This window comes from Myripristis murdjan, chromosome 15 (genome assembly GCF_902150065.1).
Source record: "Myripristis murdjan chromosome 15, fMyrMur1.1, whole genome shotgun sequence".
Taxonomy (NCBI): domain Eukaryota; kingdom Metazoa; phylum Chordata; class Actinopteri; order Holocentriformes; family Holocentridae; genus Myripristis; species Myripristis murdjan.
Window position 1 is genome coordinate 19,869,279 of NC_043994.1, and position 12,603 is coordinate 19,881,881.

General features: G+C 40.3%; 1 protein-coding gene across 1 annotated transcript; it reads left to right on the forward strand.

Moving 5' to 3' along the window:
• Nucleotides 1–68: 68 nt before the first annotated feature.
• fbxo9 (F-box protein 9) lies at nt 69–6,802 on the forward strand. Its single transcript, XM_030070482.1, has 13 exons — nt 69–221; nt 1,604–1,675; nt 2,556–2,687; nt 2,798–2,855; nt 3,197–3,296; nt 3,940–4,070; nt 4,180–4,294; nt 4,593–4,711; nt 4,862–4,952; nt 5,040–5,135; nt 5,259–5,352; nt 6,001–6,155; nt 6,322–6,802. The coding sequence occupies exons 1-13, from the start codon at nt 219–221 to the stop codon at nt 6,428–6,430; spliced, it is 1,275 nt and encodes a 424-aa protein (XP_029926342.1). The 5' UTR covers nt 69–218; the 3' UTR covers nt 6,431–6,802.
• The last annotated feature ends 5,801 nt before the right edge of the window (nt 6,803–12,603 follow it).

The following is a 12,603-nucleotide window of genomic DNA, read 5'->3' on the forward strand; positions in this document are numbered from 1 at the left end:
CGCAGGTCCCGCCCCGCCCCGGCTCCACGCAGGTTCCGCCCAACTCCGGCTACACGCAGGTCCCCACTTCCTGCAGTCCACAAGCTCCGGGCGAGTCATCGACATGGCTGCGTTCCTGCGAGCCCGCAAATATGTTCGTTGTGTTGTGCGTTTCTCTGACCGTGAACTGTAAAATCTAGCTTGCGGAGAAACAAAGAAGTCACCTCAGGCAAGCCATAATGGTCGGTCACCTTTTGTTGTTATGTGTTTTTCAGACAGAAATGTGCGTTTTTATAACTTGCTAGCCAGCTAACCAGCTAGCTAGCTATCGTCACCTGCAGCCGTTACCAAATACTTACTCAGGTCCGTGCAGCTGCCTCGCGTGACGTCTCGCTCTCTGCTTTAAATTCAACGAGGGTTAGCTAGGTAACCACTAATGCATATGTTAGTGGCACACCTTATCTCGTTTTGCCACATTGCATGTTGACATGGCAGTGCAGGGCATGCTATTTTTGATTCCAGTTAAGCGACATTAGCAGATGTTTACAAGTAGAGTTGCATTCGCGTGCCCTTGGCGCAATCAGACAAATGAGTGTCCGACGGTGGAATTTATTAAAGTAAACTTTAATCAAGCGGATTAAGCAAAATTGCCCAGTTTTTTTTGACTGCCACATAATCCCGTGGAAGAGTGTCATATAATCGCTGTGTGTACTTTGACTCCAGTGGATGGGCGTGGCATGTGAGATGGACAGGTTTGCTCCTGCTTGACCGCCCAGGAGGAGCGCAGCCACATGACACCCACAGGCACATCCCATCTGCAACCCCTCATTTCCTAGAAGCACTTTGTTTACCTGGAATTCACTTTTTACTTTTTTTTTTTTTTTTTTTTTAGCCGGAGAGTTCATTGATCTCAACTCTGTAAACCTGTGACACACCTGGTTCTCCTCTGTAGTCACATATCTGGCATGAAAACAAGCAGGATTTGAAAATGTTCACTATTTCAGCTATGCATGTTTTTTCCCCTTGCAGTAGCATGTTCAGTTAGCACTATTAACTCCCTTGCCAACGCCTGCACCATTTCAAGCTTCCTGTCAGAATTAAAAGCGTTCATGATGATATTAAAGTGCCCTGGCTTTAAGTGCTCTCATATAGGAGTTAAATGTAATGCAGTGCTGAAGAAAAAACAGTCTATTAGGGCTGCCCTTTGGGAATACACTGAGAATATAAATATAATGCAATAGAGAATGGCAAATATTACGTTTTTATATCCTCTCAGAACTGGTAGATGTACAATTAATTGGATTAATTAACCAGAGAGTTGCATTAGAACAGTATTGAAGCCACTCTGTCAGCCACACTGCCCATAATCAACATGAAAACAAGTCATATGCAAGTGTGTGAAATCAAGACAAACCTACAGTACCAAATAAAAGTTGATGCTGCCAGCTGAGATGGTGGGGGGGTGACCAGTATCCATGGCTGGTGAAATCAGCTAAATGAAAACTTTTTTTTTTTTTTTTTTTTTTGTAGTTTTGTCAAGTCTGAACAGAATAAGGTGAATGCACATTATTAGTCTGTGCAGTACCAGTTTTAAGTTCAGTAATTTCCCTGTTGATTCTCACAGGCTGAAGAAAATGCAGACATTGGTGGTACAGTTGAGGATGAAGATGAAAGTTCAGATGACCCAAACCTTCAAGTAAGATAACCTCAATGGACATAAACCACATTGTAGATTGTTTCTCTCTTTTTTACTTACCATTTATTATTTAATTGATGAGGAAATTGCGACAGTTCATATATCTCTGACCGAGACTCACCGTCACTATGAGAAAACAGTATTTCACTCAAGAGGGCAGACTGATGCAGCTGTCCCACTAAGAACGAAAGTCGGTATACGGATTACACAAAGACTCACTGTCCACCTCTGCGGCCACTGTGCCAGAGAAACCACACATGAGCAAAGTTACAGCAGCTCCCTTTGTTTTCTGCTCAGGACTGAACACAGTAAATAAACTCTTGTTGTGAGAAAAGAATAAATCTTGTGAGCTTTTAAAGAAGATCTCTGCAAACCAGCTGGGCGGATGACCATAGACACACACACACACACACACACACACTCTCTCTCTCTCACACTCTGTTGCTGCCATGAAGAATCTTAGTTAAAGTTAGCCAGGTAGTGGTTGTGACTTAAATCTGTAAAGTTGATTATTAGGTTTGTGTGTATGATTCACTCATTCATGTTGATGATTGCTAATAAAAAGAGACATTTCTAGTTGGTCACACTTCTCAAAAGTTGTGTGGCTTGTTTGCCAACCCTGTTTTGTGGAATCCTCCTCAGGGGTCCAGAACGGGTTGGTTTCTCTACACAGTAGAGTCGCTCACTTCCTCAGTAAAAGTCAGATCTCTGTTGCATGGATTATGCAGTTTGCCATCATAGATCTTGTTGTACCTATAAGTTATGTCGATGATGTGTGCGTATTTAATTCAATACTAAGCAAATTGTTTTGCTGATGCTGAGATGGAGGACACCGATGCATTTGACGTGACACTTGTGGAACTTTTTAATTGAATGGCAGCTGGAGCTCAACGTGTTCAGAGCTCAGTGGATGTCTGAACTCAAGCCGAACTCCGGAGCGAGCGGGCTGAGTAATGGACCGCCGCGAGCTGCAGATGTCAAAAGGACACAAGAACTGGTCCGGGAGCAGAAAGTAAGCTGCATCTTTGTTTCTCCCGCTGGTGTTCTTATACTTACTGTAGGGTGCCAGCTTTAAACTTCACAACACTGTCCTTGTTGCTGATGTTAGTCATCTTATCTCAGGCCACAGAGCTGTTCTTGAAAGCTGTAGATGAAGAGCAGAATGGAGCCGTCTATGAAGGTATGTTTCAGTGATAGATGGGCAAGAAAATCACCATTTGCGGGAAGGGTACAGGTGGCAGGTTTAACAACAAGAACAACAGTAATTGTTCTTGTCATAACTTACTGTAAAAGGGAAAATTGCAGGAAATTATCTCTAATCTTCCGTGAATATAATAATGAACTTGTAAGGTTTTGTGTAAATTTTATTTTTTGTATTTTGAATATTGTCACAGTAACTGTTGATAATAATTACTCTTTAGTTAATTGCCACTGCCATATGGTTTTGTAGTTTCTGAGTCAAACAGATTAATATTGAGCTGTAGTGTTGTTTGAAAAATTGTTTAACGTTTTTATTTGCAGCAATCAAGTACTATCGAAGGGCAATGCAGCTTGTGCCTGACATCGAGTTCAAAATCAACTACAACCGTCCTGCTGACACCGATCGAGTTGGGGGAAACTAGTAAGACTTTATTTTTGCTGTGTGTTTGTGTGTGTGTGTGTGTGTGTGTGAGAGGGGGCGGGGGGTTCTATGTTTAACTTCAGGTCTGAATTCTCAGATTGCATTTCCCCATCACACTTGACTTGATCTTTAACTGTAAGTCTGTTACCGTGTTTATGAAGCAAACATTTTGACAGTCCAGGCTAGAAGAAGCAGGATTGGTGCACAACAATTACCACAGATCCACTCTGCCCCCTTTACCTCATTTCACTGTTTCTTTTTCAACTTAATTGCCTCATATCTGCAGGCATTTCTGTCCTGTCTTTCCTCTCCCTTTCACTGCTACTTGTTCATCAGCTTCCAGTCTCATCAGCAGAACTGGTGCAGTCTGTCTGAGTGTTTTGATGTATTTCTGGTTGAAGATGAGTGGAAAAGGTATTGAGCACATTAATGACTAACTGTGTGAGAATATGATTACAAAACTCAGGAAAATTATAGAAAAAAAAAGTGTGTAACATAATGATCCTTTTCATTGTTGACGAATATTTGTTTTATTTTTGGGACTTACATGGACTTACATGGACTTACAACCGCTAGTTGTAAGTCCATGTTTAGAGGGCAGTGGTGTGAGCTCACCGTTTCACCTGAGCACTGTTTTGTGTAGCATGGAGGAGAATGACGTTGATGGTGAGATAGAGGATCTACTTGCCTACTTCCAGCAGCAGCTCACTCTGGAAGGCTCCCCTCCAAAGATCTGCACTCCCGTGCTGGAGACGAATCAGATGCACATTTCAGGTAGACTGCCTTCAGTCATGTTGTTAGACCAAAAGTTTGGCTCCTCACCTTGTGTTCAGTCTTCCTAATTTTTACCTCTTTTTTTGTTTGTTTGTTTGTTTGACTGCAGCCTTGCCGCCAGAAGTCCTGATGTACATATTTCGTTGGGTTGTGTCAACTGACCTGGACATGCGCGCCCTCGAGCAGCTCTCGCTAGTTAGCCGTGGGTTTTACATTTGTGCAAGGTCAGCCAACCGTCATAACAAATAAATTATTCCCAGCTTGTTTGTCTGCAGCTTGCTGTTCTCAGGTTTTGCTCTTCATGCCCTCTGTAAACTGTCTCACAAATATGCTGATTTGGGAAAGCTGAGTGAGGGAAGATAAGAACAGGGTCATTAAAACCTGTTTTTTCTTTCAAAATTATTTTGAAAGTGCATGTCTACTTGCAGTGCGATTGATGCATCTATTAAAATCAAGCAGTAGGTCCAAGATTGTACTCTCAGGTTCGCTCATTCAAGTTTTTTGGCTTTTGATTTCCCTTAGGGACCCAGAGATCTGGCGTTCAGCCTGTTTGAGAGTGTGGGGACGAAACTGCACCAAACTTGTACCCTTCACCTCTTGGAGGCAGATGTTTCTGGAGAGGCCTCGTGTCCGCTTTGATGGTAGTCAACCATATAATACTACAGAATATTAAAATTTGAGAAACTCATTTAAAGAAAACGATTGTCTCCGCCTGTCAGTGCTGTTACATACAGTGACGCTTCAGGTGTAGTTTTGCACATTGTGATTTTTTCTTTATTTTTTAATCACAGGTGTCTATATCAGCAAGACATCATACATCCGCCAAGGAGAGGAATCGCTGGATGGATTTTACAGGGCATGGCACCAGGTTGAATATTACAGGTGGATGGTTGACTCTAACTTTTGTGTTTACTTGTAAAAGGTTAAGTGTAGAGAGATCAGAGGTAAACATTGTTATTTTTGTCAAAGGTACCTCCGTTTCTTCCCCGATGGCCAAGTCATGATGCTGACCACACCTGAGGAACCACTGACCATCGTTCCTCGCCTGCGCAGTAGGAACACCAGGTAACCTTTTATTGTTTTCTGCACTTTCAGTGTCAGTGGAAATCATAAAGCCAAAAACATGTCAGACAGCGCAGGCAAAACTGATTCTGATGATGATGGTTTCACTTTTGTTTGAACTCACAGAATGGACTCTGTTCTGCTTGGTCACTACCGTCTGTCACAGGAGACAGACAATCAAACCAAAGTTTTTGTTGTTGTCTGCAAGAGAAAGGAAGAGGTGAGCATGGGCTGGAGGAATAAGTGGGATAAGATGAATATATACATGTATCAAACCTATAAAACCTAAAAAAAAAAAAAAAAAATGCAAAAACTAAAGCTCTACTTGTCATCATTTAAACTTCAGCTGCCTTTTATTTAACTATTATTAAGTTAAGTGCCTTTGTATGAACCTTTTTCAAACAAAACTACAATGATTAATCTAATTATTGGTAATTATACAATTAATGGCTCTGGTTGAAGGAACCATTTGTTTGATGAATTGACAATTCTTTGGGAAAAAGTGGGATATACAGACCGATTACACTGTTTTTTTTCTTGTTTTCTTTTAATTTATCCCTGAAAATTGTTTGCCTGTTGAATGAGGATGACCGCTAATTAAAATAAAAAAACATTTTGGGTATTGGATACAACTTCAGCCTGATATTTAGGAAATGATAAGTGTTTTTTTGTACAGTATACTAAAATTGATGTTAATTTGTTACAGGAGGAAGTAGTAATATCACAGTCATGTGTTACTGAGTAACTCGTTAACCCTCGTTAACGCTTGTAACTCATTAACACTCTGGTTTAAAAAAAAAAAAAAAAAGTAATACTGCTGAGTGTCCAGTTTATTGCCCGGCCTGTTAACGGCATCGTTTCTGAGCAGAAGGCGGCAGAGATCCCAAGGAACCGGTTCTGCAGGCGGAACCCAGCGCCCGAGGCTGAGCACAGCTTTCACGTGGGACTGCAGTTGTCCTCTGGGGGGCGCCAGAGATTCAGCAAGCTGGCTTGGATCCACCACTCCTGCCACATCACTTACAGGTACAGGACATAGCTATCACGGCTTTGAATTGATCGCCTTAGGTCTTATTAAATAAATCTGTAAACACCTAAAGCTGAGAAGTTGTTCTTGTTGGTAGATTGGAATGGATTTTCGTATCTGTTGGAAATTTAAAAATGCCTTTGTTTTTGTTTTTTGTTTTTAAAGACCAACTGGGGAAACTGTCGTCTCAGCGTTTGACCTGGACAAGATGTACACACCTTTTTTCTTTGCACGTGTGAAGAGTTACACTGCTTTCTCTGAGCGGCCCCTCTAGGCCGTCCAGAGGCATGATGCACCTGATACTACTGAAGTCCGGAGACCACAGCAGAAGTTTTACCAAACATGCTGACAAAAACGCATACTCTTCCGCCTCTTAGATTTGTGCTGCAGCTGAATTCTGATGTAAACGAATGAGTCTTAGTGTTTCCTACATTTTTTTTGTGGCGATGATCACACAAGCATGTTACGTTTCAGGTTTACAATTTACAAAATCCAATTTATTTTTCTGATTTCACAAAGTATATAATAGCGTGCAAAGAGTCAACACTATTAGGGGTTGTTTTCACCTGCTCCCAGCAATGAATGTTCAGAACTATTTTTGTTTCTCGGTGCGCTTTCTCCCTCAAATAAATGGTGGTGGACAGAATGTTGTTTTACATGTTTTGATTGACTTTTTTTTTTTTTTTTTTTTTTTTAAAGCTTGATGTTCTGTCTTATTTGAACTAAATCTAGGAAACATCCAGCACATGACGAAGCATCAATAATATGCAGCAGAACATATGAATATCAGTAACTGGCAATCACTGGGTTTATGTAAGTAATGTGTAACCAAGAACAGTAGATTTTGCAAGGTACTTCCCTCTTTTTTTTTCTTTTTTTTTTTTACTGCTAACAATTACTAACGGCCAAAGCAGAAGAAATAAAACACACTCGGGGAAATTAGAGATCCTATTGCACAACCTCAGTCAAAAGACATTGCAGATATGATTTCATAATTCTAAATCACTTGTCTTGCTAAGGGCACATATGAGTATAATCCACGTATTACATTTTCCAGGAATTGGGTACTGACAGATCAAACAGGATTTGCAGGGGGAAAAAATAACTTACTGTAATGTGAAAGTTGTATTGGATTAAGCTAAAATGATTTTTGGCATGTTGATGTTAAACTAGATGCTCTTGCAATATTATTCCACCCAAAATGTACGATCTGTTGCAAGTAACCAGCATAAATGATGGGCCTAAATGAGTGCAGCCACAAATTTGAGATAAAGGCTACTAGATAAATTTCTCACAAAGTCCATTGGCTGTGTCCTTGCGCTCATGTTGATAAATTAATGACAATAGTGGGGATAAATTGTAAATGAGCTTTTAAGCTAGAAACAAGTTGACGTAAGATGACGTGAGATGAGTAAACACATCATCTCTCACCCCTGATCCACTCAGAAACAAACATGTCACTTTATTTTGACAGATAATTGTGCAGCCAATGAGTGTGATTTTGAAAATGCTGCAATTACATGATGAGATTCAGGATCGCCCAAGTTTTACTGAAATCTGATCAGTTTTTTTTTTTATTTTTATTTTTTTGGAAGAGGTATTGCATGTGATGGATAAGGATTGATGCACAGTTCCTCATGATAAACATGCCATCATACCTGGTATGTCTGGTACACCTGCAGTATAGAGGAGAGCCTCTGAAATGTCATAAATAATAGATGAGTTGAATGTGTAGGCATGGCCTGAGCAAAGATGGAGGTCAGATGCTCTGGTACATCAAAAAAAAAAAAAAGATGTTGGAAGAAAAAAAATTCAAATGCTATTTGATTTAATCAACTTAAGCACTAATGTCTTAGGCATCATTGATCACACTGATCATTTTCTATGACGGATTATAGGTTGGATGGATATAAACTTTATTGATCCCAAAGGAATCAGGCATCCAGTTGCTTATACAACATGTTCCAACTCTAATGCACCCTAGAAAAAGAAGAATAAAATACCAGCAATAAAAAAAAACATAAACTGAGAACACACCACTGATCGTCTAGTCTTGCTCATACTAGTTGTTGAACATACCAAAAATAACGCCATATTAAACAATTTACCGTCAAGAACAGTGACTAAGAGATGAGTTCATTAATTCCATGAACATTTCAGACTAATTCATAATTTCATCAGAATCAAGCAGGCCTCCTCAAGTTAGCATAATTGCCATTAGCCTGATTAGCACTAAATTAAAAAGTGCTAACCCTTAACCTGCCTCATTAGATTCTGGTTCTCCTTCTGATGCAAGAGGTGACAGAGCTTTTCCGCTCATACTTAACAACATCTGATGCAGGTCAGTAACATGGTACATTTCATCAGCTTTAGCACTGAGATGCAGCCTGGTAGTTCAGCTGGCTGAGTGATGCTGTACTTTGCTGCAGACGTGGAGGAGAGACAGCAAATCTGAAAAGTTGGAAGGCTATAAATTTCTCAGAGTAATAAAAAGACAAAAGCTCTGGATTGGATCAGGATGCTTTAGGTTGAATTACTGAAATAATGTGTAAGGACAGTGAGTAAGCAGTGTCAGTGTGTCAGTGTATATGCACTGACAGCAGTCCAGACCTCCTAATTTGTCATATTTGTGAGGTCCTGCCTGTGTCAAACCATGTGCGATCACAAGGAGAGCTGTGCCAGGCAGACTGAGCCGAGATGAGCTGAACAACACTGATAACTGGAGGGAAACACTGGATGTGACACTCACTAACTTCGCCTAGTTATCCACATTACCTCAAAGTCATTTGAACCGTTTCAGGTCAAACGAAGCGGCGAAAGGAGCAAAAACCCATTAACAGTAATTTGGGGAATGAATGAGCAACAGCTAACGAGGCGCTGAGGAAACAAGGCACACTGTAGAGAGTGGTTGTGCTGTCCTGAGGCCCTGGGACCATTATTTAAATAAAAAAAAAAAATAAAAAAAAAAATATTCATGCACCACTTTCTCAGTCTTCACCATTACTAAGGGTAAAAGAAAATAACACCAAGTGACTGTGCTGACAAACTATGAATCACTGAAGTCTTCTCTAAAATACCTAAGTACACTAATCCTTAGGCACTGATCTGTAATGCTGCACATCATGATAAATAAGAAGTTAGTAATTTCAAAATGTTCCAAAGCGCTAAATAGACCAGTCATTTTATGACTCAAGGTCAAACAAATTGCAACAGAAGCAAACTCAACTGATTTTGTATCCTCAGTATGTCCTGAGTGAGGGAAAAAAAGCCCTGAAGAATCCCACTGGGTGAAAGTTTCATAAAAGCCCAAAATATAGCCCATTCAGTCTTTAGCAATTAGCACTGCAGAGTTGAGGTTTGGAGTTGGGTCCGTGAGGCTGTTTCTGGGAGATAAGTCTCTCATGTCTCTAGACACTAGTGGTGCAGCCACAGTATAGCATTAGCATTGTTTGACCAAGGGGGACCCAGTAAAGTGCTACCCACAGCAAAATGACTGTTTGATCAAAAAAGCTATATTGTGGCACTCCCTGATCTCAGCGCAGTCACCTCCTGAAGAAAGGAGCATGTCATAACTGCTCCACTAAGGTGGTAGCAATCTTGAAAAATTTTTTGAAATTTCTAAGTGGTTAACTGTCAAGTGACCCATGGAGACAGCTCATCCCAATTTTTATGCTAGTATCATAAGAAGACCACTTTATATGCCCTCTGTAGTAAAACTGTGGAGTTTATACAAATTTATGCAAATAAGCTCATGTTACTAAACAATTTCAAAAAACTTGCAATACATTTTTTATTTGTCTTAAGGTAAGTAATCAACTTAGCAATTTTCATGGTGATACCTAAAGGTTAAAATTTTTACCCTATTCACATGAGAAAAAAAGTTAATAGGCATTTGAATGGGCTATATTTTGGTCTTTTTTTAAACTTTCCCCCAGTGGGATTCTTCAGGGCTTTTTTTCCCTCACTCAGGACATACTGAGGATACAAAATCAGTTGAGTTTGTTTCTGTTGCAATTTGTTTGACATTGACCCCTTATTTGGCTTAAAATTACTGGACTAAAACAGGGACGAACAGAAAAGGGAAAACAAGTGAATAAAACAAAGGCATCAAATTAAGACACGTTCAATAAATCAGTAAGAACCTAACAAATTAATTTTAAATTCAAGATAACAAAAATATACAAATAAAATGACAACTGGAGAGGGCAATATCTCAAATTAGTTTTAAGAAATCATTTAAAGAATGCCTGTTTTGGCAGCATGAGCTCCATGGGTGGGGCATTTACTCACTTTGTGGTCTGTGCTGCAAAAAGTGAATCACCCATGTGGGCTGCAACAGCTGCCCTAAGAATGAGCTGTCAGACGTGTGATTTCGGTAGAAATGAGTAAAGGCACTCGTTGCTGATCATACTGCCATTGCAGTGATAACTTCCACACTAGCACCTCCCCTCCCCCCAGGCCGCGGCCTCTGAAAATCAGTGAGTAAGGCACTTGTTTGGATAGCGGCTAGCCAGCAGACACGCCACCAAAGCACACAAACAGTTGCTCTGTCCTCCAAAGGCACGCTCTGTGCGACACATAGCATTCCAGCGCATGAAGTGGGCTTGGACAGTGCAGCTTTCCCCCCTCTGCTGAGAGGGGACGGGGATCTCATGGTGATATCCCTCGAGTGGAAACAACTGAGGCGGGATGCTGCCCCGACATGTACACCCCTCGGGTCATTATTTTAATAGCTCACTGTTGTTTGATCAGGGGAGCAGAGAGTGGGTCAGCAGAGCAGTTTTTGAAGAAAGCATCTTAGTAAGACTCTCTGCTGTGGGCTCAAATGGCTGAATGCCCATATTATAGCAAGTTGCAGACTCTCAGTACTAGAAGATATATCAACAAGAAGTGACTGAACACAGATGTATCAAAAAAACATTGTGGCAAGATAAGATTTTGCCAGTTTCAGGAGCCACCTGAAGTAACAACTAAAACCTGTACAAAGTCAGCACTAAGAGATAGTTTCTGCATTCTTGTCCTGTCAGCTAAATTACCAAGTGATGGTGCACAATGTTCCAAGGACATGCACCTGCCCCGAGGCTGAGGAAAACACTTGTCGTTACAGTGTAACTGAGCCTGATCCACGTCAGAGAGCCGCTTCACCGTCAGGCTCAAAATTATTACCAAAAGAATGCTTGCAATTTTTGAGAGTCCTGTGGTTTGCTATCAGGGACTCTGAGTTTGCAGCTGAGAAAACAAGATTCCAGTGTGTTTTCTATTGAATGTTGTTTAAAAAAAAAAATGAAATAAAGAAAATAAAGAAAAAAGTCCTGTGCAATTAAGAAAGCTTTGTTGGATTTGCCCCACCACACACACACACACACACACTATTGCGTCATCACTTCTTCCCTCTCTCCAAAACAGTCTAGCACATCTGCTCTCTTCTTTTTGACTCCAGCCTTTAATCCACATAAGACTGAGGAGTATCAGCCGACCATGAAAAGAATAAAGCAAAACACACAGAGGAGACTTATCATATTAGTGCTCTTTATTCATACCATTTCTCGTGACATTTTAAATACAGCTACTAGGACTCTGCTTCCATTCGTATTGAGAAAGTGTGAATTCCAGACTTCTCGGCTGTGCTGACACACTGTCAGGTTGTTTCTTTGGACCGCTGCTGCTGGTATTTCACCTGTGAGTCTATGAATTAATTATATCTGCCATGAAAAGCATTTCTGCTGTCAGTGGATATTGATTTGACCAGTAGCCACACGGATCACAAGGTTGATAAGTTTGGCCCTTGCATTTTACTATTTAAGGCATATGGGTACTACAACAGTATAGCAATAAACAGATTTTACAGTGAGTGATAATTGAAAGCAAGAGAATATCGACATTCTGAGTAGCAACACTGTATGAGGCAATTAGACTTTAAGTTTTTTTTTTTTTTTTTTTTTCCTGGAACAGTCATAAATTACTGAATTTGCTCTGGAGGCTTGACTGAACGTCGTGATTTTTTTTTTTTTTTTTTTTTTTTTTTTTGCAAAGCACAAGATTTTCCACACAGATCAGTTTTGAACAACAAACATTCATGAGAAGAAGTGAATACACATGTGTTCAGCTACATGTCTCTCCATTGTTGTGGTTCAGCGCATATCCCCCCAAAAAATAATAATAAAACTGAAATCATAGTTTGTGCTGTCATCATCAGTGAATGCTGTCAGTTGGTGGCAAAGTAGAGTTACTGCATAAGAAGAAGAGGAAAAAACAAGGGGATAAAAATAAGTGGACGAGTATATTTGCAGTCCCAAGCCCGACATTGAACTCCACAGCCAAAAAGCAACGTCCTCTTCAACTTCTTCTTTTTTTTTTTTTTTTTTGCATTGCTACAGGAAAACCTGTAGTTTTTGTATTTGAATTCCCAACAACACATTAAACAAACAAAAGAATCTCTCTGTTTCT

Excerpts from the sequence above, each read along its gene's own strand:
- fbxo9 (XM_030070482.1), top strand. Across the intron at positions 3,297-3,939 it reads GATCGAGTTGGGGGAAACTA|CATGGAGGAGAATGACGTTG; the intron begins GTAAGACTTTAT and ends TGTTTTGTGTAG. Across the intron at positions 6,156-6,321 it reads TCCTGCCACATCACTTACAG|ACCAACTGGGGAAACTGTCG; the intron begins GTACAGGACATA and ends TTGTTTTTAAAG.